The 27,345-nt window shown below is 43.6% G+C and overlaps 1 protein-coding gene across 1 annotated transcript in view; it reads left to right on the top strand.

Annotated features, from left to right (window-relative positions):
* The window catches only part of SMYD5 (SMYD family member 5), a 323,990-nt gene that overhangs the window by 53,473 nt on the left and 243,172 nt on the right, over positions 1–27,345 (top strand). Inside the window, exons 4-5 of the mRNA XM_044064454.1 lie at positions 2,989–3,058; positions 5,439–5,444. Of these exons, the coding sequence (XP_043920389.1) occupies positions 2,989–3,058; positions 5,439–5,444 (76 nt within the window). The remainder of the gene's footprint in view (positions 1–2,988; positions 3,059–5,438; positions 5,445–27,345) is intronic.

Genomic DNA, 27,345 nt, shown 5'->3' on the forward strand with positions numbered 1-27,345 from the left:
GTATTTGCTTGTAACTGAAGGTATTATTTGTATTTTTCTGTACATGTTTCATTGGCAATATGTATTGCCCTCCTACTAGGGGGGCACCTGACATCTGGGGCAAGAAAAACTGAAGAAAATGGCGTTGGATGCCTCTTGTATACCCCTGGTGCACTGACATCAGGGAAGAAGCGACAGCAACCGATGCCGGACCAAGACTTTGGAACTCTGGCCGACTGCAGGACCACCTGACGGCAGGATAACCCATGTGATGACTGCAGCAGTGTGAACACTCGAACATCTACATTTATGGTAGGTACAAAACCGGTCATTCCCCAATGCAAGACTAAGAAAAAGCACATCAGTTTTTCTTGTATCATGCTCTTTTGTCTAGACATTTCTTTTTACATTGCTGCGCGTACATTTTTTAAAACTAAATAAACAGAAGAAGGGAAAAACAAGGGCACCTGTTTACTTTAGTATTCCTATTACACTCAAAAATAACTGAGAAAGGCTTACTTTATAGCATGCAGGTTATGTCATGCATTGTAAAAAATATTGCTAAGAACAAAATTTTGTTTTACTTGCAGTTAACTCTTTCTTTCCTCTTCCCATCTCCTAAATGATCTTCTAGACATTAATGATGATGCAGTAGAGCACATGCTTTGGAGTCCCCTACAAGTGTAACGATCAATGAAGTCTAATATTTCCAGGTTTTCTTGTTCTGTCATGTTTCACAAATATAATTTAATGCATTGTAATTCCACATTTGTCACTTTTCAAATTGCTTGTTTTCTTCCTTTTGATCCTTGTCTCTCAAATCCAGTCTCTGCTTCATTTCCAGTGTATTCCTGTTTTCTTCCAGTCAACTTTTGTGCTTTTGTGTGTGTCTCGAACATTTCAGGCATTTCCCTTTGAAACATTAGAAAAAGTTTCACTGGCACAGTCTTATCTGTGGGCTTTATTACCAGAAGAACAAGAAGCAGAATCTCCTTCTGCTTGATGGCTCACATTTTTTGTTAGGCAAACTTTTGTATTTTCTCCTTGGCATGTTCTGCATCAAAAAATGATCTTGACACTCCAGGAAAGAATAATCTAAAAATAGCTGGATACATCAGCCTGAACCTCACACCTGCTTCTCGACATTCCCTGATTACTGGAGTAAATTTACTCTTCTGTCTGGTGCACAGTGAGTAATCATTTTCCACAAACACTGTACTATCTGTCGCACACTTTTAGTATTTATCCTTCTGCCACGGTTTTGTCAGAAACAACTCTCTGCTGGTAGGATTGCATCTGTACTGTTAAAGGTCTAGGTTGCTTTCTCATGGTCAGGTTTGCAGCATACACATGATGTGCCCTTTCAATTAACAACAACTGTTGTGGAATACCATTCCAGTTGCAAGATTTCATAAAATTAATACAGTCTGTCCTTTCCAGCTTTTCTGGTGCAGCAGAAAATCTGTTTTCCCTATGTGCTGTGTCCTCTAATTCTGTTATTTTTTTGAAACCTCTCTTTTTGAGCAGTCTTGTAGTCAGCCAAGCTTTTCTTCATTTTGACCTGTGATTTTTGCTGATTTATCATATCATCTGAATATCTTAAAGCATTTTCCATTTTTCCAGTCTTTTGTTATTTCAGTTGATGTACTCCTTCAGTGTTTTGTCTGTTTTAATCAGCACTGAGTACATTTGACTTATTTTGTCCCCCAGATTACTGGACGTCATGTCTTGCATTAAAGCTGGAGCACTGCTTTTTCTGAACAGCTGCAGCATTCTTCCCAGTCCGTGTTTTCTTTTGTGATTGATTTTCTTTCATGTTGTCTTAATTTTTTTTTTTTTTTTTTTTTTGCTGGCATCCAGATTGTGCACTTGCTAGCCAGTTACTGAAATTTAGCCAAAAAGTTTTCACAGTTGTGAGAGCTGAAGTTAAGCTGTTACTCGGTGTGCAGCCATTGGAAGTCTCTCACAGCTCTGTTCTGAGTGAGTTTTGAGATGGAAACATTTGGCATGGTTTTTGGAGGTGGGGAGAAGCCCCAGAGAGACACAAGGAGAACATGCAAACTGCAAATAGAGATTGGTTGGAGGTTAGGAGCAAATCATGTACCTTGTGCATGAGAGACAAAGACCTTAACCATTATGTCAGCTGTCCTGCTGCTATCTTTATTTTCTTGATTTGCAGGACTGTGCTCATTTAGTGTTGGAGACAAACTGGTGGCTTCAGTACAGGTGTTGGCACATTCTCCTGGTACAGTGCTTAGTCATGCAATGTGCAGTGCTTGATGCGTGTCTTGTAATGTGTGTGTCAGAAAAAGTTAGTTGAGTTGAACCATGAGAAGGTATGATATCCCGTTTGTAGACCAGCTAAGGAGGTAGTAAGTAAATCTGCTTTTCCCCCTATTTGAATGCTTCCATTGCACTTAATTAGGCCTCTTTGAAGTTAAGTGCTGTAAATTGTACCAAATTTTATTTACAGTATTTGTCAAAAAGATCACCAGAAATCCCCACCACATTCATTTTCACAGCAAGACCTATTTGTTTGGGTAGCCTTAGTGGTGTAGCTGATAGCACAATCTGTAGATTGAAAAAAACTTCTTTGTTAGTATAAAATGTAAAAACACAGAATGCATTATCAGATTTTTGTTCCCAGTTTTATTTCAAATATTCACTTTGTGTACATGTATTGCACATAGTGTAGCATGCAGTTTAATTTGTAAATAAATTTGCTTTCTTTTGCTTTCAACTCTGTGAGCTTTCTTTTGTTACATATTAATAGCATATTGTTTATGTTGCTGGGGGAAGGAGTTAGTCTGCTCTTTAAAGGAAATTTAGTTTTTCATGACTGCAGCCACTTTAAGGAAGTTCTAGTTCTTCGATATGAAAACTGTCTCATTGTACATATGATTGCCATTTTTGTGTGACTTTTAAGTTCCTAATGTAAAATGAAAAAAAAATTGATGTGCCTTTTAAATGTCTGAATTGATTTTAACTCTAACTTCTTCTTTGGCACAGGGGCATGCATTATCATCCAGAGACTTCAAGCATAATGCTGTTGGCTAAAATTGTAGCAACTATAAAACAGGTATGTTGTCCTTTGCCAAACTGCAGCTGAGTATACACATACATTAGTTGAAAACAAAACCGCCTCCACAAAATTAGTAGCACACTTTCAACAGAATTTGTCATTCATCTCTCTCAATGAGTTGCCTTTTCTTCCCAGGCTGCACTCTGTTCAGTTTTTTTAGTGTGCAGTTGTAGGGCATTGCATTGAAACACTTCATCGATCATATTATTCAATAAAATTGCATTGACAAGCATGTGTGCACAAATCACTCTTCAATTAAAATGAAGGGAGAATTTATTAATTGCATTTGTTTACCGGAATGGTGCACTAAGCCTATGTGAGCTCATTTTCAGTGGAGGCCCAGGGAGAAAAGCTCCACATAATGACAGTACATACAAGAAAATAACATGCATTGTAAAGTAAAATACAGATACAATGGAGTGAAACATTGAAGTTGACACTAATAGTTTATACAGCCACAGTACATTAGGAATAATATAATCACAATTGTGCAATGTTATATACACATTTACACAATTCTACATTGAGTAGTATTAACATTAATAGTAGAATTGGATGATTGTGAAATGGCTTTAAAAGATTAAATGTTTTTGGGTTGTAGGTGTTAGTAGCAAAGATTTAACCGCTATAGTTTGAGCTCATACAGGCATTGTGGTGACATAGTGTGAGAAAGATTTATAGAGTAATAAGATTGAATGAAGAGAGTTTTATAGTAAGGAGACAGATATTTAAGGAGGTTTTATTTTGGCATATGACCAGTGCCAGAGTGAAGAAAGATGTTTTCTTAAGGATGACTTAGAGAACAGGATTACTTATGGTTCTGATAGAAGGTGGGAGGGCGTTCCAGAGTTAAGAGTCTGTGAAAGAGTACAGCATTTGACCAGCTGAGAGAGTTGGTTTGTCAACTTATAGCAACAATGTGTTTTCAGATCTAAGAGGTCTGTTGGGATGATAGGTGGACAGTAAAGAAGAGAGAGAAGGGCACATAGATGGTTTGTATATAAATTTATGTGCAAAAGTTAATTGAAGATGTGTGAGGCATTGTGGCAGTTCGAGCCAGTTTAATTGATGTAAGGATAGACAGTAAGGGGATGAAAATTTTGAGTTGGTTACAAATTTGGAGATCTTATTGCAGCATGAGATAAGTTTGGTTTTGAGAGAAGACTGTATATTGGTGAGGATGGGGGCACTGTTAAGTAGAAATGGAAGCAGGAAAGAAGAGGCTAGAGCTTTCTTAGCAGTGAAGCTAAGGACGTGCTTGTGTCTATAGAGGATACCTAGTTTCTGATGATTTTTTTTTATATTGTTATGGCTATGGAGGTCAAACATTAGATTTTCATCAATGATGACACACAATAGTTTGGTACTTGGAATGAGGTCAATGCAAGTAGTAGCTAGAGAATGGATAGAAAATTCATTTATGTTGATAGGGGTATTTTTTTGGCGGGGGTAAATATAAGCTTAGTTTTACTAAGGTTTAGAGTGAGATGCTTACTTAACATGCAAGCTTTGGTTTCTATAAAGGGCTGTTGGGTAAGATGCTGCAGGTCGGAAGTAGTTTTGGCAGAGCAGATGACTGTAGAGTCATTGGCATATTGGATAACAGTACCATGAGTAAGAGTGGTATGGATGTTATTGATGAATATGCTAAATAGGAGGGGGCCTAGTATTGAACCCTGGGGGACACCTGTAGTTGTGTTTAGAAATGGTGAGCAGGATTTTTGCTATTTGGTGGCTTGTTGCCTGTCTGAGAGAGAGTTTGAAAACCAGTTCAGGATGAGGGGTGAAATGCTCAAGTTGGAGAGTTTGGTAAGTAGTAGGGGACAGGAAACCATATCGAAGGCCTTTGAGAGGTCAAGAAAGAGTGAGGAAACTAAGTGTCTGGCATCTCGAGCCGTACTTACTGTGTACAGAAAGGATATGAAAGCAGTGCTGGTACTATCCCCTGGCCTGAAGCCATGCTGAGTAGGGGAAAGGATGTGGTTATTAACAAGATAATTGAGAAGCTGTGTGTGAACACATTTTTCTAATATTTTGGAGATGGGGAGAGGATTGCTATGTGCTGGAAGTTAGAGATATCAGAGTTGTTGCCACCTTTATGCAGAGGAAGAACAAATACTTTCTTCCAAATGTAAGATATGGTGGCCTCCTTAATGGATCTGTTGAGGAGTATACTGACCAGATAAGCAATGGAGTTTGCAGCTAATTGTAGAAATTCAGCCGGTAAGTTGTTTGGTGCATTTGTACATGGTTTGAGTTTGTGAAGGAGTTTTGTATAGTGGAGGTGGGTATTGGTGTGAATGTGAAAGTAGATATAGAGGAGTTTGGGCAGGGAGATGATGGAGTATTTGGTGATTTTTGGTTTTTTGGTGAGAAGGTGGAGGTAAGCTTTGCAATGGTGTTAATGAAGTTATAGTTGGAGAGTGGCTATCTCATTGGGTGTCTTATCTGTGTTTGGGCAAGGATCATTTTTTGTGCCTGGACAAAGTAGGAAGTTGATCCTCAGAGCTTTTATGGGTTTTGTTTGTATTGGTTTTGAAGAGTTTGGAAATGTTCTTTTTTATTTTTAATCACCAAACATTTTGCCTAGTTGCGTAGCTGTTTATAACTAGTTAGGTCAGTTGGATTTTTTTGTGTTTTTGCCAGTTTTTCCAGGGTTTGTTCGGCCTTGACTCTCTTTAGACGAGGTGGAGCTACCCTATCTAAGCTCTGAAGAAATGTTGAATTGAAAAACTCAACAACATCATTGAGTGGGAGATATTTTAATGGTGTCCAGTTCACACTATATAAGATCTCATTGACGGTAGAGTAGGAGATATGGGATAAATCCCTTGTGTGCTTGACTTGGTGTTGATGTAGGATAGGAGTAACCTTGCATAAAATGAAGGCAGGTGAATGGTCACTAATACTATTTTGCAGTGTACCAGAAGAGGAGATTTTGTTAGGGTCAGATACCATGATCCAATCAAGGACTGAACCTTTGTTGTTTTATAGTTGGTCTGGTGATGTCTGTGATTAGCTGTGTGTAATTGTATAGATTATTGCTGTTGGAGGGTTTTACTAGCAATCCAAATGTTTTCCTTTCTTTGCTATTTGATAGCCTCATAGTTGGCTATGAAAGATCAAGGATGTACAGGTAGAGATTCTGCTGGAAGTAGTTCAGAGATTTTTGGGTAGGACATAATTTTAATTTTGACGGCTTTTTTGATAACTTTGTCATAAACAGTTTGATTTATTGTTTTCTTTGAGCTGTCCCTAGCCTGATGTACACACAGTGTTGATTAGGCATAGAAATAAACCAGTACAGTTGTGTAGATGTTTCTTGTATGACATAGCAATGCCAATGGCCGAACAAGTTACACATTAACCTTGGGAAGGTAAGAAGGCTATGGGTTCTGTCACCACACCAGATGCTTTCAGTCTTCTATCTGACAATTCATCTTAGTATTAATGGAGTGCACCACTATACCTCAATCTCTTGGCACAAGAAATCTGGACAAATCCAAAAAGTAATGGGAGGACAAAGTCTCAGAAATGGGACATTTTTTTTTTAAATTGCTTAGAAAGTCGATAGAAATTTTTTAAAGATTATGACTTCTGAAACTTAAATGTCTGTCATTATTTTCTGAATTAAGTACTCTTTGACTTGCCAGAAAACCAAAAGTTATGATAAGACCATAAATGAGGCAAAAACCTGGACAGTTGGAGGTATGTGGAGCACTCCTGTGTTTCCAAACTTTGGAAGAGGCATTAAACCGATGTTGTGTCCTCCTCAGTTGCACATTTAAAGATCTCTTTGGATGAGACACTAACCAAGGTCCTGTCCTCCTGAGCCGTACTTCAGTTGGATCTTGAAAATACCTTAGTACTCAAATGAGTAAGTTATTAATTCTGTTTTGTAATCAGACCAGTAGTTTACATAAATGTCAGACTTAAAACACTTTAATGTAAACTCCTTTGTTGTAAGATGAGTTGTCAACTGGCTCACAAGCCAGACACACACAAGTGGGTGACTCCACATCAACCAGGAGACTTGTCACCAGTGGGGTGCCACAAGGGTCAGTGCTGGGCCCCCTACTGTTTGGTATATACGTCTCAGAAGTTCAGACCAAGACTAAGGGGTTCTGTCTGACCAAGTTTGCAGATGACTGCAAATTAGGTGCAATTTTTAAATCCCCAAATGATGTCCGTATACTTCAGAAGGATCTTGTGCAGACCAGTGCCTGGTGTCTTAATCACCGTCTCAAACTGAATGCAGAGAAGTACATCATCATTCCCTTTGGCAAAAACAGTGTTCCTTCACACTATCAAATCAACAGTACCCTAAGTACCTATGAAGTGGTAAGGGATCTGGGATCACAAGTTGACTGTGACCTTAACTTTGACCACCATGTGTCTACTGTAGTAAGGAAGGCTTTCTGAGTAGCACACTTGATTTGTAAAGGCATCGCCTCTAGAACAAAGGACGTCATAACCCCTCTATACTCATCAATAATCAGGCCGTAATTGAGTATAATGCCCCATTTGGCATCTACCGTACAAAACCCCTGCAGCAATTGAAGAGACCTCAAAGGTTTCTAACAAAAAATATCAAGGGCCTTCAGCACGTGCTTTACACACATGTACCCGTACACAGAGTGACTAAAGTCCCTGTCACTATACTCTGTATCATATAGACTTTTTAGGGGAGACTTATGCCTGGCTTAATGAGTATTCTCAGACCCAAAGCCAATGAACTTGCTGCACATCCGTAAATCAAACTGGACTAGAGCTACCCATTCCAGAGACCTAAATATGGCCTGCAACTTAAATAGGACATGCCGGAGAGACAGATAGTCTCCCAGCGACTGCCACATCTTTGGAATAGGCTACCAATTCATGTGAAACGAGCACCCATATGACGCTGTTCAAAAGGAACTTGGACGAATGGATGGGGCACCGTAAATTCTTAGCAGGGATAACACCCACATCCCTACTGGACATGGGCAGTCATTACTAAATACAATCCTGGGTATTGGCTAGCATGTCTGTGGTATTATAATGGGTTGGAATGTCTAGGCTTGAAATTACCTCCGGGTCAATAACCTATTAAACTTTTGTGATCCTATGAAAATAAGTTACAGCTCTATGTAGTGTATTTCTATTATACATTCGTTTCAGTACAACTACAGTGTAATCCAAGTATTCATTTTGTCATCCTTACTTTGTGTTGCTCGGCACCCTTTCTTATTTTCAACGAGTCTTTATTTTACATATACAATATTCTGTCCTTATTTGTCAAGTAAGTCATCTCATTCTGTCTCCTCATTGATATAGAGGAATAATGCCCTGACTGAGGTCGTTGATGGCATAAGTTGGATGGGACAGTTGTGCCTATCCTGTCCTAGAGGACAACGTCCCTGGCAGTGTGTTTGCTGTGGTTTAGCAGAGGCCAGAATATTACTTTTGCTAAATACATAGCTTAGGCTACTGTGAGGGTGTTTAGATCCTAGCCCTCTCCACTGACCAGCATCCCAAAGCTTTGGATGCCCTCTAAGTAATCCAACCACCAGGAGTTCCCATGGAGCACCATATTAAAGACATTTGGATTGCAAAAAGCTTCAGAGCTTTTTTGCCAATGAAATGAGTGCTGCGGTGGGCCCTGTGATTCTGTCAGTTGACTAGCAACTCTTCAAGAGCTGGGCAGAAAAGTCACCTTGGGGAAAGGCTTCCTAAATTAATTCTATTTTATGAAGAAAAGTTGTTTTTTTTTCCCTCTTAGAAATTTCTAACATCTGATGATGTCAATCTTCACTTAATCCTTGATTCTGGGTTCATTTCTGAAGTTTGGAACTGACTCTGTTGTTATTCCAGCTCCCCCAACTTCCAAAAACTCTCGAGCTGAGTTCTACCCATAATGCTCCTCACAGCATTACCTCAGATCTTGTTTGCCGCTTCTCAGTGCCAGATGTGTTTTTTCCCTTAGCTGTCAAGCGACAGCTTTTTCAAAAGTGCAAGTTTCTTTATTAAATTCTGTGTTACCCTTTATCTTCTTTTGATTACTTGGCTCCCCTGTGTTCTGTACTTAACTCTTTAGTGTCCATCGTTGATGGTCTTTACGTAAGAGTCTTCTACCTGCTCAGTAAATCTTCCATACCATTGTTGGTACTTCTTTCCCCCTTTACCATTACAGTACTTCTTGCGTACCATTGTTGGTATAATTCTTTCCCCTTTATCTAGTTGTATTTAAAAAAAAAACTTTTGTGTCGTGTGTGCGTGTGTTGCCTTGTGTGTGTGTGCGTGTGTTGCCTTGTGTGTGTGTGCGCGTGTGTTGCCTTGTGTGTGTGTGTGTGTGTGTGTGTGTGTGTGTGTGTGTGTGTGTGTGTGTGTGTGTGTGTGTGTGTTGCCTTGTGTGTGTGCGTGCCCCTTGTGTGTGTGTGTGCCCCTTGTGTGTGCTTTGTGTGTGCGCGCGTGCCTTGTGCGCTTTGTGTGTGTGCGCGCTTTGTGTGTGCTTTTTGTGTGTGTGCCTTTTGTGTGTGTGTGTGCGTGTGTGCGTGCCTTGTGCGTGCGTGCCTTTGTGTGTGTGCTTTTGTGTGCTTTGTGTGTGCCTTGTGTGTGTGCAGGCGCTTGTGTGTGCTTTGTGTGTGTGCCTTGTGTGTGCACTGTGTGTGTGTGCGTGCCTTGTATGCGCTTTGTGTGTGTGCGCGTGCCTTGTGTGTGTGTGTGCCTTTTGTGTGTGTGCGTGTGTGCCTTTTGTGTGTGTGCGTGCCTTGTGTGTGCGTGCCTTGTGTGTTTTGTGTGTGTTCCTTGTGTGTGTGTGTGTGTGTTGCCTTTGTGTGTGTGTGTTGCCTTGTGTGTGTGTGCGTGTTGCCTTGTGTGTGTGTGCGTGCGCCGTGTGTGTTGCCTTATGTGTGTGTGTGTGTGTGTGTGTTGCCTTGTGTGTGTGTGTGTGTTGCCTTATATGTGTGTGTTGCCGTGTGTGTGTGTGTGTGTGTGTGTGTGTGTGTGTGTGTGTGTGTGTGTGTGTGTGCCGTGCGTGTGTGCCTGCCTTGTATGTGTGCGTGCCTTGTGTGCTGTGTATGTGTGTGTGCCGTGTGTGTGTGTGCGTGCCTTGTATGTGTGTGTGTGCCGTGTGTGTGTATCCCTTGTGTGCATGTGCGCCCTGTGTCTGTGTGCCTTGTGTGTGCGCCTGCCGTGTCTGTGTGCCTTGTGTGTGTGCCGTGTGTGCAGTCTGTGTGTGCCTTGTGTGTGCCTTGTGCGTGCGTGCCTTGTGCGTGTGTTCCTTGTGCGCGTGTGTTCCATGTGCCGTGTGTGTTTGAGCATTTGTGCCGTGTGTATGTGTGCGCCTTGTGCGTGTGTGCGCCATGTGCGTGCGTGTTCGCAGTGTGAGTGCCGTATGTGTGTGTGCCTGTGCCTTTTGTGTGTGCGCATTTTGTGTGTGTGTGTGCGCGCGCATTTTGTGCGTGTGTGCGCATTTAGATGTTCTTCGTGTTTCACTGTTGCAGTCATTACATTTGGGTTATCTGCTTGTAGGTAGCCCTCAGTCGGCCTGATTAACAAAGTTTTGAGTCCTGCGTCAGTTGCTGTCCCTTCCATGATGTCAGGTCGTCAGGGGTATAAAACATACAGCCGACGCCTTTACATCAGTCTTACTTGCCGTGCGGTGCCCGAAGCAGAAGCAGTTCGCAAGTGCCGGTCGGCCAACTCCTGAAATTTTCGTTTTTGGGTTTCAGAACTGAAGTCTTCAACTAAAGCTAAGTACCCCGTTGGGGAAACGTTTTCTTGCTCCTTACCGATGTCAGTAAAAGTTAATAATTGCACTACTTGTGGAAAGCAAATACCTCATAAAATTTTCATTCGTACTGTATTCCTTGCCTAGGCCCTGACTACAACGTACCTTGCTGTCAGTTTTGTGCTTTAATCAGCGCACTATCCGTTGTCTGTACATTTTTGCTTCTAAATATTTCGGTTCTCTGTTTAATTATCCAGAAATGTCGTCGGTTAGCCATCCGACTACCGGGATTCTGAAAAAACACAAAGATAAAGACAGAAACATGCCGCCGAGGTCCAAAACTGCCGACGCCGCTTCTCCTAAGCCAGTCGCCAGTTCGCTGGTACTCAGTGAGGGGCTTTTGCAGCCCCTGATACCTGCTACTTTTGATTCGCAGGCCTGTACTGAGACACATTCGGAGTCCGGAGATGCTTCAGCTCTGGAATCTGCGGACATCTCTACCTTGGATGGGTCTGGAGCCGCTGTGCAGGCACAGGCTTCTGAGGGTGTATTCAGGCCTACGGACTTGCATATTAAACCGATGCCTCCTTCTTCTCTTAGGCCTAAATCTCGAACCATGCCTAAAAAGCCGACGCCCAGGCCACATGCTCAGGCCTGTTTGCCCAAAAAACAAATAAGAATGGCTGAAGATCTAATAACTGTCATCAGGGGTAGCCGACCCCCCCCCCCTTTCTAAGAGGCCTAGGACTGAAGTGGTTTATGAATCTTCTGACCAGGATTCTGTTTTTTCTGATTCTTCTGATTATCTGGATTTGCCCTTATCTACTTATGAGGATTCTTGCCCTTATCTACTTATGAGGATTCTGATGCAGAGGACTCCATTCCCTCTGCTTCACCTCCAGAAGATTTTTCTTTTGGGGAAACCCTACATACTCTAAGGGAGCATTTCCACTGGGAAAGCCAGGATTTTTCTGATTCAAAAAAGAGGCTTACGGATTTCTTACTCCTACCTCAGCATAGGCCTTTAGCTATTCCTTCTGTACTAGACATTGTTGTTGATGCTGTTTTGGAATCTAGTTCGGCCCCTGATTCCTTGCCTCCTGCTCCCGGAAAACCAGACAATACTACAGGGTCCCTGAGTCACACAAGTTCCTTTTTAAAAATCCTATTGCGGATCCAGCGACCATTTCACAGGGGCCCAAGGGCATGAAGGCTTCTACTGCTAAAAATCCTACCCCTTTTTATAGAGACTCCAGGGTGCTGGATAGATGGGGTAAGAAGGTCTACACTTCTGCAACCTTGGCCATTAGGGTTTTAAACTGCCAGTTTCATATGTTTTCTCAGCAACTTGATTACTTAAACAGAAAATGATGTTGATTCCTGACTGTGTAGAAAATAAAGAATTACAGGATTTAATGCATTCTGCTAAACAAGTTGGAAAACATACTTTGCAATGTGGTTTTGATTCATTAGAGGCCTCTTGAAGGGCCACTGTTACTGGGTCTGTGCTCAGAAGGCATGCTTGGCTTAAGGAACAGTCTTTGCCTGATCATTTTAAAGCTAAATTGTTGGATGCTCCCTTAAATCAGGACCGCTTGTTTAGCAACAAGGCTGAGGAAGTTCTTAAAAAGAGGGAAGATAAAGCTAAATCTATGCAAACTGTTCTTACAAGTTCAGCCTCCTAGATTTAGTAGGCACTGGCCCTCTAAGAATTGGTCCTTTCCAGCCCCTTCCAGGTATTTTCAAGCCAAACCCAGACACAGCAAAACCCCCAGGTTTCAGTCCCAGGGGACACACAGGACTAAGCAGTGGGGGGCCTCCACTACCAAATCTGGGAGTAATAAGACACCCCCCTGTGGTAAACTGTCTCAATGACTTCCTTTTAAAATTTCCAAGCACTTATCAACTGACTGCCCCTTTGGGTGGAAAGATTGCTCTTCATGCAAAGAACTGGGAACTCATTACCCAGGACAAATGGGTTTTAAATATAGTGTCCCAGGGATACAGATTTCACTTCCACACGTTGCCAACACCAAGCGGGTGGCCGGACCTACCCCCAAATCAGTGGGCAGAGGCCCAAAAACAAGTACCGTCTCTCTTAAGCATGAGGGCTATTCAACTGGTATCAGAAGAGGAAAAGGGACAAGGTTTCTACTCGAGACTTTTCCTGGTACCCAGAAAAGACAATTCATGGGGCCCTATCCTGGACCTGTCTACTCTAAACATCTTTTTATAGATTCCAAAATTCAAGATGCTGACTCTTCACCAATTACTTCCTATGCTAGGCAAAGATGCCTGGTTGGCAACACTAGATTTAAAAGAAGCATACCTGCACATCCCAATCAGGGAATCTTACAGAAGATACCTACGCTTCAAAGCAGGCTACACGCACTATCAGTTCTCTGCACTGCCCTTTGGCTTATGTACTGCGCCCAGGGTATTCACAAAGTGCCTAACTCCAGTTATTGCATTTTGCAGGCAAAGAAATATTCAAATATACCCATACCTAGACGATTATCTAATTCAGGCAGAAAGCCAGGACATACTTTTGAATCATCTGGCCTTTGTACAAAGGGATCTAACTTGTCTGGGGTACACCATAAACGAAAAGAAATCACACCTGGTACCCTGTCAACAAATTATATTCCTGGGAGCAAGCTTGAATACAACTTCCCAGATGGCTTACCTCACGCCAGAGAAACAAATTCATTTGACAACCTACTTCAAACAAGTGGCCACAAAAAACCTGCTATCTGCAAGACAAATACTGCAAGCCTTGGGGTTCATGGCCTCCTGCATTCTTCTAATTCCATATCCAAGACTGCATATGAGGAAACTACAGTGGTATCTAAAAAGCCTATGGTGTCAACATTCTCAGGATCTAGAAGCAATGATTCCTATCATACCTTGCCTACGCCTAGAGTTCCTTTGGTGGGCAGAGGCCTGCCACCAAAACAAGGGACTACCTTTCACACCACCCCCTGCCGCCCAAATCCTAAAAGACGCATCAGACTATGCATGGGGGCTCACCTGACAGGGAAGTGCATTCAGGGCAAATAGAACCCAAGTCAAATGCACCTGCATATCAGTCAAAAAGAAATGTTAGCTGTACAGAATGCTCTGACAGCCTTCAAGGACCACATTCTTCCAGGACAACTAATGGTAAAGACAGACAACACCACTGTTGTGTGGTACATAAACAAGCAGGGGGGTACACATTCTTGCCCCCTCTGCAGACTAGCCGTGGCATTGTGGAACACAGCCCTGAGCTACCAAGTGCACCTACAAGCTCAATTCCTGCCAGGAAAATTAAATACACTGGCAGACGGACTAAGCAGAAACCTCATGGACCCACACAAGTGGAAACTGGAACCAAGGATTTTCAATGTGTTGACAAACAAATGAGGGAGCCCCGATATAGACCTGTTTGCCTCTCCCCAGAACTACCAATTGGACAAATTTTGCACAGGGGCTCCCCACAAACAAGCCTGGAAAGTGGATGCTCTGTCCTTCAGCTGGAAAAACCTGTCAGTCTATACCTTCCCCCCTCTGCCTCTGCTCACCAAAGTACTACTAAAAATCAAACAGGACAAACCAAGGATGATTTTGATTGCTCCAGACTGGCCACACCAACACTGGTACCCCCTCCTGCACAGTGTGTGTCATGGTTATCCCCATGGCACCTGCCTCAGACTCATTCCCTGTTGTCTCAGCAGGAGAACCAGATTCTGCATCCTCAGCTTCTAACACTGAACCTAGCAGCCTGGCTAATTACCTAATCACTCCTGTGCCATCCCTCAGTAAACCTGTGATGGATATCATTTTAGAGGCAAGAAGGCCTAGTACTAGAAAATCTTATGCTGAAAAATGGAAAAGATTCTGTGCCTAGAACCAGTCTCAAGGAATGAGCACAGCAGTGCCCAATTTACCTCAGATTTTACAATACTTAACTGAGATGCTTCTCAACTGCCTGTCTTTTTCCTCCATCAAAATTCACGCCTCAGCCATTTCAGCCCAGTATAACACAGAACCTTCCCTCTTCTCTCATCCACTGCTCAAGCAATTCCTTAGAGGGGCAAAACAATTTGAGACCACCCAGGAGAGCTCCATCCCCAGCCTGGGACCTTAACTTTGTTTTGGAGAAACTCACTCTACCTCCTTTCGAGCCAGCTGCTACTGCAGACTTAAAATTTATTTCTTGAAAAACAGCTTTCCTTTTTGCAATCACTTCAGCAAGAAGGATATCTGAATTACAGGCCCTTATGGCAATGGAGCCTTTCATCATCTTTCATGCCGACAGGGTGTCCCTCAGAACCAATCCATCCTTCATGCCCAAGGTGGTATCCAGTGTGGCTCTTAATCAGTCCATTCATTTGCCAACCTTCTTTCCCAATCCACCGAACAAAGGGGAATGGATACTGCATTCTTTAGATGTGCACAGACAACTCAGATTCTACTTGGACAGGACTAAACCTCAAAGAAAATCTGAACTGCTGGTGGCATTTGCTGCAGGGGCAGAGGGGAAGGCTATTTCAAAGCAAACCATTTCTAAATGGATAGGACATTGCATTCATTTCTGCTATAAGCACCATGGAAACCCTATCCCACGGGATCAGACCTCACTCCACCAGGGCTGCATCTTACCTCTACAGCCTTTCTCAGAGGAGTCCCTATCAGGGACATCCTAGAAGCTGCTACCTGGAGTTCTGTACATACTTTCACCAAGCATTATCATTTGCCAATTTTCTCTAAATCCAGAGCTGGCTTTGCCACTGCAGTCTTGCAGGGCCTTATAGCTGGTCCTAATGCTATCTAATTTCCTCCTCCCAACCATAGCTTTGGGAATCTACCAAAATGTAATGACTGCAACAGTGAAACACGAAGAACATAGTACAGTTGTGTACACTTACCATAAATGTAGATGTTCGAGTGTATTCACTGTTGTAGTCCTGGTTACCCTCCCTCCAGTCCCCTAACTTCTTTTGGCTTTACCTCTACTTTCCTTTAATATGCTTAAAGCTTTTTGGTTGGAGTTATATCATTGTATTTCTATAGTTAATTCTTATTAGGGGGGCACCTGACATATGAGGCAAGAAAAACTGATGTAATGGGTGGCAGCTGCATGTTTTATACCCCTGACAACCTGACGTCATGGAAGAAGGGATAGCAACCGATGCAGGACCCAAGGCTTTGTTAATCAGGCCGACTGAGGGCTTACCTGCAAGTAGATAACCCAAATGTAATCACTGCAACAGTGAATAAACTCTAACATCTACATTTATGGTAAGTGTAAACAACTGTACTTTCCAACAACTTTGTTGGAACCACCTGCAACTCCCACTGTTCCTATAGTTTCCTTGGAACCAATGGGAAAAGTATTTGTATCATCGGTGCCGGTCTCTGCACCGATTACATTAGCTCCGACAATTATTTTGAATTCCTCCACTTAGGTGCCTTCCAAATCCTCAGTTACCTCTGTCTCGGAACTGAAGAAATTTTCCTTTAAGGTCAGCTGCCGTACAAGATACTCTCCATCTGTAAACCCCTTCCTTGACCGTCCTTAAAGTTCTTTCTTGGCAAAACTTTCTCCCAGATCTCTGAAGGCTTCTTCGGTCCAGGCTAACAGAATCTGACATCATGAGATTGGTGGACCAGCTCCTGGTGGCGAGAGGATTACCTTCTTTTCTTCAGTTCTTAGCATTTGTAGCTCTGGAACCTTGGGAATTACCACACAAGTTTTTATTCCTCCTCTAACTCCAGCTGAGCATTTGGGGTTCCCGGTGCCGACTTTCCCGGCTTCAACTGCATTGGTGCCGGTCAGAATTTCTTCTCCAGCACCGATAACTGCCTTGAGTTCTTCAGTGCTGTCAGATCCAGAGATGTCCCGAGATCAGGGCTTTGTTGCCAGATGTCCTTCAAGGATGCATCTGCAGTCATCACATATGGGGTTGTCCTGCCTCAGGCAGCCCTTCGGTCGGCCGGATTCCAAAGTCTGGGTCTGGCCTCGGCTGATGTCGCACGTTCCCCGACATCAGAGCATCTGGGGTATAAAAGCATCAGCCGATGCCATTTTCCACCAGTCTTTCTTGCCACGTGGTGCCCGAAGCAGAAGCGGTTCGCAAGTGCCGGTCGGCCAGCTCCTGTGATTCAGCTACCAAAGACTTCGAAAAAGCTAAGTACCCCGTTGGGGACTCTTTCTTGCCTCAGCCGATGTCAGATAAAGTTAATAATTGTTTAACTTGTGGGAAACAAATACCTCATAAGGATTTCCACTCTTACTGCCTCCCCTGCCTAGGCCCAGACCACGACATCTCGGCCTGTTCAGCCTGTACTTCCTTCAACCGACGAACTCTTAGACGTCGGTCGGAGTTTGCAGAGGAATTCTTTGGGGCTAGTTTTGCTTACAAGATGCCGTCGGAGACTTCGACTTCGCATTCCGTTAAGAAACGGAAGGACAAGGACCGACACACGCGGGCCGCAGTTTCTGCTGAAACCACAGTCAGGCCTACCGCGAGTGTCTCGGTCTCGGCTGAAACCGAGTCCTTGGAACTTCCAATTACCGAAACCGCACAACCGACTACCTTGGCCCCGGCCGAGTCGGTTATTGAATTACCTTCTGAAACTGGTGTCCAGGAAACTTCCGACACCATTCCTTTAGACAAGTCTACTCCTGCACGTGGTGCAGCCAGACCGCCTGCATCCATGTCCATTAAGGCTTTCTCTAGGGCTAAAGCTGCTAAACTTACTAAAGCTTTACCTCCCAAGGTTACCTCTCAGAGACCTTCTACTGGCTCACAGATTCTTAGCTTAGCAGAGGATCTTATCTCCTTAATTAGAGGTTCTCAACCTCATCCGGACAGGGGCTCTCAACCACCTCCAGACAAAAGGCCCAGGGTTGAGCCCTCTGACCCCCACTCCTCAGATGAGTCCACTGATGGCTCTACTCTGTCAGACCACCAGGAGGAGGCTTATTCGGCCTACGAGGATTCTGATGCTGAAGAATCTATTCCCTCGGCCTCCCCTCCTGAAGAGTTTGCCTTTGGAGAGACATTACACTCGATGAGAGAACATTTTCAATGGCAGGGTCAGGAATTCTCAGATTCTAGAAAGAGATTAAGGACCTTTTTACATTTAACTCAGCATAGGCCTTTAGCTATACCTCCTGTTTTGAATGTTATTGATGATGTGTACTCTGATGCTAGTACAGCCCCTGACTCTCTCCCTCCGGCTCCTGCCAAACCTGATAGGTACTACAGGGTCCCGGACTCACATCTACACCTGTATAAGGCCCACCCTGCTGATCCAGAAACTATTTCCCAGGGCCCAAAAGGGGTTGCAGCTGCCACTGCTAGGAATCCTCTACCCTCTGAGAGGGAGTCCAGAGCTTTAGAGAGATGGGGTAAGAAAGTGTATATTTCTGCAACTCTTTCCATGAGGGCATTAAATTGTCAATTTCATATGATACAGTACCAAGAGTATTTGTTAGATGAATTGCATAAGAAACTGTCTTCTTCTGAACCCCTTGATCGCAAATCCCTTCAGGATCTGGTACATAACTCCCAGCAGGTTAGTAACCATTTCTTGCAGTGTGGTTATGATGCATTGGAAGCTTCATGTAGGTCAGCTATGACAGGTGCAGTCATACGTAGGCATGCCTGGCTGAAGGAACAATCTCTGCCAGACCATGTTAAAGCTAAGCTTTTGGATGCTCCTATGGAAAAGCAAAAATTATTTGGTTCCACGGCTCAAGAGGTCTTAAAGAAATTTGAAGAAAAGGCAAAATCTGTGCAAACAGTCAAAGACTTTCTGCAAGTCCAACCACCGAGATTCAGCAGAAATTGGCCTACTAAGAATTGGTCCTTTCCGGACTCAGACAGATCTCAGAGAGGCAGGAATAGGCGTGCCAGAGGTAGAGGGCAAGCTAGAGGCTTCTGCAGAGGCCGTCAGTGGCAGCCTCCCAACCAGAGAGGTAGTGCAGGAACTACAACTGCTACACCAGGACAGACTCAATGACTTTGTTTTGACTCCGCCGACCAGGGCTCAATTAGAAGCACCTTTGGGCGGAAAGCTTTCTTTATTATCAAAAAATTGGCACAGCATTACAAGGGTCCCATGGACACTGCAAATAATAGACAAAGGATACAGGTTCCATTTCCACACATTGCCAAAAAGAAAAGGCATGCCAGACCTGCCACCAAATCAGAGGGCAGAGGCTTTGAAACAAATTTCCAACTTAATACAAATGAAAGCTATAGAAAAGGTACCTCTTTCAGAACAAGGCCAAGGATTTTACTCCAGATTATTCCTTGTTCCAAGAAAAGAAAATCAATGGAGGCCTATTCTCGACTTGTCTGCACTGAATACTTACCTCATTGTGCCAAAATTCAAAATGCTGACTCTACAGCAACTCCTTCCCATGCTGGGCAAGGGGTCTTGGCTGGTGACTCTAGACCTCAAGGAGGCATACCTGCATGTCCCTTTCAGACAAAGTTGCAGAAGACACCTCAGATTTCTTGCAGGGTCAGAGCATTATCAATTCTCAGCATTGCCCTTTGGCTTATCTACTGCGCCCAGAGTATTCACTAAATGCCTGGCATCAGTAATTGCACACTGCAGACTTCAGGGGATTCAAATCTACCCATATCTGGATGACTGCCTTATACAAGCGGACAGCAAGCAAACTTTGTTAAAGGACTTGGATTATGCCATCCACCTACTGCAGGCCTTGGGATATACAGTCAACATCCACAAATCAAGACTTGTTCCATCCCAAAGAATAACTTTTCTGGGTGCAGATCTAGACACAACCACCCAAATGGCCTTTCTCACAGAAGAAAAACAACTACCGGATTACTTCAAGAATCTGACAAGACAAACTCAGCTGACTGCAAGGAAAATCCTGCAGGCCCTGGGTTACATGGCATCTTGCATTCTTCTGATCCCACAAGCAAGGATGCATATGAGAAAATTACAATGGTACCTAAGGAGTTTATGGACTCAGCATAGTCACAGCTTAGAAACTTTGATCCCACTCATTCCATGCCTCCAAAAGAAATTTCTGTGGTGGGCTCAAGCCTGCCAGTCGAACAGTGGGTTGCCCTTCAGCAAGCCAAGAGCCAACCAAACCATCACTATGGACGCTTCAGACCAAGGTTGGGGAGCACACATGGAGGGCAGATGTATTCAAGGACTATGGTCACAAAGAGAGCTGCGCATGCACATAAACCAAAAGGAAATGCTGGCAGTGATACAAGCAATCGAGGCCTTCAAACTTTTTCTTCATCAAGGCCACCTACTCATAAGGACAGACAACACCACAGTTATGTGGTACATAAACAAGCAAGGAGGCACCCATTCCTACCCTCTTTGCAGACTGGCAATGAATCTATGGGAACTTTCCTTGAAACTCAATATACAGCTGCAGTCCCAGTTCGTGCCGGGGAAAGACAATATACTGGCAGACAGCTTAAGCAGAAATACCATGGATGCACACGAATGGATGCTGCACCCAGACATCTTCTTACTCATAACACAATCATGGGGAAGGCCGGAAATAGATCTGTTCGCCTCCCCCCACAATCATCAACTGAAGAAATTCTGCTCAAGGACATACCACCCACAAGCATGGAAAGTGGACGCTCTCTCTTTCAGCTGGAAAGCTCTAACAGTGTATGCTTTTCCACCTCTTCCCATTAATGACCAAGGTCTTACTGAAGATCAGGACAGAGCAGCCCAGAGTGATTCTGATAGCTCCAAATTGGCCAAGACAGCACTGGTACCCACTGTTAAAGAGCATGTCACAGACGAAACCGTGGCCTCTCCCCCTATGGCCACTTCTGCTGACACAGCACAATTTCAAGACTCTGCATTCCAACCTGAAAACCTTGCAGCTAACTGCCTGGAAAATACCATGACTCCTCCTCAGGATAAGCTATCCCAGAGAGTGAAAGATATTATTATGGAAGCTCGACGGCCTTCCACAAGGAAGGCATATTCAGCAAAATGGAAAAGATTTCACACTTGGAACACAACAAAGGGCCTAGATGTGACAGTGATGAACATGGCACATATACTGGAATATTTGGCAGAATTGTTCCACAACGGCCTGTCTTACTCTTCCATTAAGATACATGCCTCAGCAATTTCAGCAGGATACAATGTTAATCCACCTGTCTTCTCTCATCCTCTCCTGAGACAGTTTCTAAGGGGAATCAAAAACATCAATCCTCCCAGGAAACCACATCTACGTACTTGGGACCTTAACTTCGTGTTGGAAAAACTAACACTTCCTCCCTTTGAACCAGCAGCATCTGCAGATCTACAGTTTCTGTCTTGGAAAACTGCCTTCCTTCTGGCCATAACCTCAGCAAGAAGAGTATCTGAGTTACAAGCTCTAATGGCAGTACAGCCATTTCTTATCTTTCATCAGGACAGAGTTTCATTGAGAACCAATTCTACATTTATGCCAAAGGTGGTATCCAGGGTATCTTTGAACCAAGCTATTCACTTGCCTACATTCTTCCCACAACCACAAAATAAAGGGGAGAAACTTCTGCACAACCTGGACATACACAGACAGTTGTGCTACTACTTGGACAGAACTAAAAGTTACAGAAAGACTGACCAGCTGTTTGTAGCATATGCTGCTGGGGCACAAGGAAAAGCAATTTCCAAACAGACAATTTCAAAATGGATAGGAAATTGCATTCATTTTTGTTACTGCTTTCATGGAAAAACTGTGCCAGCTGACATTAGACCTCATTCCACGAGAGCCACAGCCACCACCACAGCCTTCCTAAGAGGGTGGCTACCAAGGACATTTTAGAAGCTGCTACATGGAGCTCCGTGCATACATTTGCCAAGCATTACAATTTACCTTTATACTCCAGATCCAGAGCAGGCTTTGCTACGGCAGTCCTGCAGGGTATCTTAGCTACACCATCCTTTACTTAGTACCTCCACCCCCAGATTGGCTATGGTATTCTACCCATATGTGATGACTGCAGATGCATCCTTGAAGGACATAGTACAGTTTTGTACCTACCATAAATGTAGATGTCCGATAGGTATGCATCTGCAGTCAGGTTTACCCTCCCTCCTTCCCCTCTGTGGTACACTTCTTGGGTACTTACCCCTCTTATAGCTAGCTGGGGGGATCTATTATGGTGTATTTGTTTTTATAGTACTGTGCATGTTTGGATTTGTTTTTACAATGCATATCTCCAAATTTTAGCCTTCCTTAGAGGGCACCTGGCATCTGGGGCAAGAAAAACTGAGGAAAATGGCGTCGGCTGATGCTTTTATACCCCAGACGCTCTGACGTCGGGGAAAGTGCGACATCAGCCGAGGCCAGACCCAGACTTTGGAATCCGGCCGACCGAAGGGCTGCCTGAGGCAGGACAATCCCATATGTGATGACTGCAGATGCATACCTATCGGACATCTACATTTATGGTAGGTACAAAACTGTACTTTCCCAGGGCCATGGTTCCACTCTGGTGTTTTCAGAGACATCTATGCTCCTCAGGGCATTGGCACATGTTAAGGTCTACACTGGCTTTGGCTTCAGAGCTGGCCTCGTCGGTACAGGGCGGGACCACTGTTCCTAATGAATCTACTTTGGTTCTGGGCTCCCATTCTGCTATGGGGGTTCCTGCCTTCCAAGGCCATGGGGAGGGCCTTGTCCAATGCGGGCAAAGAGTCTGTGCCTCTTTTTATCGGACCAGACATCCTGTCCTTCCACTCTACTGGAGATTTCTCCAGTCTCTACCCTGGGACAGTGGGTACAGAAGACACGGGATCTAAACATGGTGGTAATGTCCTCTTCGAATACCGCTGCAGCCCATCCCACTGAAGAGGTACTCATGAAGAGAAACTGCAAGATAAAGCAGTTGGACTCCCCGAAGAGTCTTACAATGAAGATACCAATCTGGATGAAGGGGAAAGTTCCCCAAAGTCACCCAGGAGGATGTCTCCTTTGGAGACATTCTAGAGATTCTAAAACAGAAGGGTGGCTGGACATCCCTCCAGCTTTCCTTGGAGGAATCTGTATACCTGGAGGCTTTTTGTGCCCGACCCTCTACCTCTAAGATCTCTCTTCCCACTGACAGTCTCATTAAATTGACTGCTCAGTGGGCTTGGAAAATACCTGATTCTGTAGAGCCAATCCCAAAGAGACCAGACCGGATTCTGTCAGCCCCTCAGGATCAGCAGCATTGGGTGAAGGGAATACCAGTAGATGCCATGGTGATAACAGCAGCCACCAAGAAGGAGCTTGCTGAGGAAAGTCCTGTTACTCATCCTCCTAATAAAGTCCAGGACAATGGATAGTTTTGGGAAGTGCATATGCACTTCGACCTTCACACTAAGGTCCTTGAATTACATGGCACCTTTCACGAAACTTCAAGATCTGATAAAAGAGACAGGAGCAGTAGCTGAAGGAGTTGGAGACAAAGTAACTTCTCAGCTGGCAACCCTAGATTATATTTCCATCTCATCCATGAGGCTAATTGGGCATGCTGCCGAAGGGACGAAGAGGGCAGCGGGTTCAGGCATAGCCATCAGAAAACACACCTGGATGTGCTTATGTGAATTCGTGGTGCCATTTAAGTCATTTTTCATCAGTGCTGCCTGTTGACGGAACATCCCTTTTTGGTCCCTGGCCAGATGTGGAAAGATGGACTTTTTTTTTTTCCTGCCGTGGGGATACACATTTCTACTCCTCAACTGTCTTTTTCCAGGAACCAGAGAAGTGGGACGCTGTGGTTCAAGAAGGCCAAAGTGCCTTTCCAGGACTCGCATGGCAATGACTTTCCCAGGGCAGAGTGGGGAGTAAAAATGGAAGATACCACACACGAAGCAGAGGTGGCCCGCAAAATCAGGATTCCGGGGATTCTTTCCATGGTAACTCCTATTGGCGCTTCTGAAAGGAGGCCCAATTGCCATCCTCTGGAGGTAGTCTGGGGACTATCATCTCCACACCAATCTGCCTGGCTAAGGGTGCAGAGAATTATAACCAAAGGTTACAATATCTCCTTCTCAGAAGACCCCAGGAATAATTGAAAAGAATCTTGGATGTTCCACCCAGTCACGGGAATGCAGCATTCTTAGAAATTCAAAAACTGCTCGTCAAGAGAGTCATCCAGGCAGTCCCACCAGACAATATAGGATCTGGATATTACTCAAGGTTCTTTTTAGTGCCAAAGAAAACAGGGGACTAGAGATGGATTTTGGATGTCATCCAGTTGAGCAAGTCCGTTCAGCAAACCAAATTCCAGATGGTCACGTTTCAGTCTATACTACCATTCTTAGGAAACGATGATTGGATGTGTTCAGTAGATATTCAGGATGCGTATAATCACATAAAAGTGGACAAGCAATTCAGAAGATTCCTGCACTTCCGTCTGGGAGTCGGTCATTACCAATTCAGAACCCTGCCCTTTGGTCTCACCACAGCCCCCAGGGTGCTCACCAAATGCATGGCAATGGTAGCAGCTCACTTCAGACTGCTAGGATTCCATGCGTTTCCATACCTAGACAACTGGCTCCTCACTACCAGGCATCTACTATTACAGGCAAGAAACTACGTTATTCAAACATGTACCTTGCTGTGAATCGCTATAAACTACAAAAAGTCCCACTTAGGGCTGACACAGCAGTTAGAATTCATAGAAGCAACGCTAGACACAAACACAGACATCACATCTCTTCCTTTAGAAAAACTTCAAAGAATAAACTCTCAAGTTAGCCAAATTATTCGCAACAAAAAGGTGACTGCAAGACTGTTGCTACAAACACTAGGATCAATGGCAGCTTCCATCACTTCAGTTCTGCTTGTGAGATATCACATGTGGATTCTTCAACGGCTGCTGGTGTCCGAATGGTCCTTATTACATCAACCAGTGACCCACCTGATAATGATCACCAATTTATGCAAGTGAGAATTGAGTTGGTGGCTTCATTCCAACAGAATTTGTCAGGCAAACCCTTTCTCATTCCTCAACCCCAAGCCATAGTGACCATAGATGTGTCCCAGATAGGGTGGTGGGAGGGCATTATGCGAGAAAGACAGTCCAAGGCACTTGATCCCAGCTGGAGGCCAATTTGCATATCAATGTTCTAGATATGAGGGCGGTGTTTTTAACATTGCAAGCATTCCAAGAAACCCTCCCCTTGGGAACGATTGCGAGTCAAACGGACAGGTCAGTAGTCTGGTACATCAACAAGCAAGGGGGATCCAGATCTTATCCTCTTTGTCAAGAAAGTCTCACAGTATATGGCAATGAGCGATTTTGTTCGACTGCTTTCTAATTGCAAAGCGTATTCTGAGGAGCTCCAAAGTGATTGTGGACAAATTGAGCAGGTGTATCCTAATGCCTCACTAGTGGTCTCTCAATCCATTGGTAGCAGAAAAAATATTCCGCCACTGGGGCCAGCCCTGCTATCTATTTGCATCCCCCCAGAACAACAAGTGCAGCAGTTACTTTGCCCTGTTCTCCCTCCAGGGGAGTCACAAAGAGATGCACGATTGGCCCTCCTGGTCTACTCTATGCATTTCCCTCGATTTCCTTTAATATTCCAGTTTCTAAAGAAAGCCAACAGGTTGAAGAACAGAATAATTCTCATTGCTCCATTCTGGCTTCGACAGATATATTTTCCTTTTTTTTTTGGCCTCATCTAATTTGGAAACCTTGGACACTGGACCCAGCTCCAGACCTATTGTCCCATCAGGACGGACTAGTTCATCTGAATCTTCAAAATTTCAAGCTCACAGATTGGCTTTTCCAGTTCCGATGATTGCCAGGCATTCTTCTCTCACTTCCCCAATTCAATGAATCGTTCTGGCCTACCACAAACTTTCAAATAGGAGATTTTACTTTAACAAGTGGCAAAAAATTTCTAAATGGGTGTCTGAGATTAACCTTAACCCATATTCAGCGCCAGCCGATAGTCCTGGAATTCTTGACATTTCTTTTTGAAGCAGGAGCATCTGCCTCGACTATTCGAGTGCATCTAGCAGAAATTTCTAACTTTCATACTGGTTTAAATGGTGCTTCATTAATGTCCCACAAACTTTGTAAAGACTTTCTGAAAGGAACTTTAATGCCCAGACCTCCATATAAAGAACCCTCTGCACCTTGGGACTTGAATCTGGTACTTCAGTCTCTAATTCATTCCCCGTTTGAACCTTCTGCAAATTGCGATCTGAAGTTCTTGTCCTGGAAAACTTTATTCTTGATAGCTTTTACTTCTGCCAGGAGGATATCTGAGATACAAGCCTTATCTTGCAAACCTCCCTATCTAATTTTTCATAAAGTCAGGGTCTCCTTGCCGAACAAATCTTTCCTTTTTACCAAAGATAGTATCCGAAATATTAACCAGACTATGCAACTCCCAGCTTTCTTTCCCAACTTTTCAAATAAAGGTGAGTATTGTCCACATTTACTAGATGTGCATAGGCAATTACATTTTTAACTTCACAGAACAAAGGAAATCAGATCTGTTGTTGGTTTCCTTTTCTTCACTTGCTATGGAAAAAACAGTTTCTAAAGTTACTGTCCCTAAATGGCTTGGGGACTGTATAACTTTAGTTTATAACAAAATGAAACTGCAACTACCAGGGCCTATTTAAAGCACATTCAACAAGAGCAGTAGCCACTTGCAGTTTTTCACGCTAGAGCTTCTATAGACAATGTTTATGCAGAGGCTACATGGGCATTTCCTCAACGTTTATTATTCATTACAAGCTAGGTCTGGTCCCTGGGAGATGAGCATTATTTGGCTTGATAGTGCCCAGGAATATTCTTCCGTGAGACCTCCCAAGATTTGGGAAGCTGGGGACTCTGTCCCACAATCAAGGATTAACAACATTAGATAAAGAAGTTGTCTTACCATAATGTTCCATCTGTGTTGTCGATCACTTATCCTTGACATTCCCACCCTCCATCCCCCTGCCCTTCAGCTTCGTGGTGGATCAGATCTTTTCCAAAAGATTAGATTTCCGTTTTTAGAAATGCAGATATGGTCTCTGGTCTATTTCATGTCTGTCACTATTGTATGCAAACTCTATCTGAGGTAATTTTAAGAGGAGCATTATGGGTAGAGCTTAGCTCAAAAGAGTTTTTGGAGGGAGCCAGCTGGAATAACAGCAGAGTCCGTTCCGAGATTCAGAACTGAACCCACAGTCAAGGATAAGTGAAGATAGTCATTGCGTTTTGTGGATTAAACTTATTTGCTTCAGTTCCTGGTTTGTGCCTTATTGCTGACTCCAACTGCACTGTGGTTGACGTTCTTTTTTGTTTTAAGTGAAGATCGACAACACAGATGAAATGTTATGGTAAGACAACTTTTTTTTTTGCTAAGAAGCAATATGATTTGGACAGTCTTTATATTTGTAGAGAGTTGGAATGTTGGTGTTTGTGTGAAAAGTTTGTATTTTGACTAAAAACTTTTTCAGATTTTAACATGTTTTAAGCTTGGAACAGGATATTGTACTTGTGGGGGGGACTTTCATTGGTTTTCTTGCCACAGAACCACCATTCATGTTGCTGTCTCAACCAGTCTCCACTACATG

This window comes from Protopterus annectens, chromosome 2.part2 (genome assembly GCF_019279795.1).
Source record: "Protopterus annectens isolate FY-2018-M chromosome 2.part2, PAN1.0, whole genome shotgun sequence".
In the NCBI taxonomy this organism is placed as follows: domain Eukaryota; kingdom Metazoa; phylum Chordata; order Ceratodontiformes; family Protopteridae; genus Protopterus; species Protopterus annectens.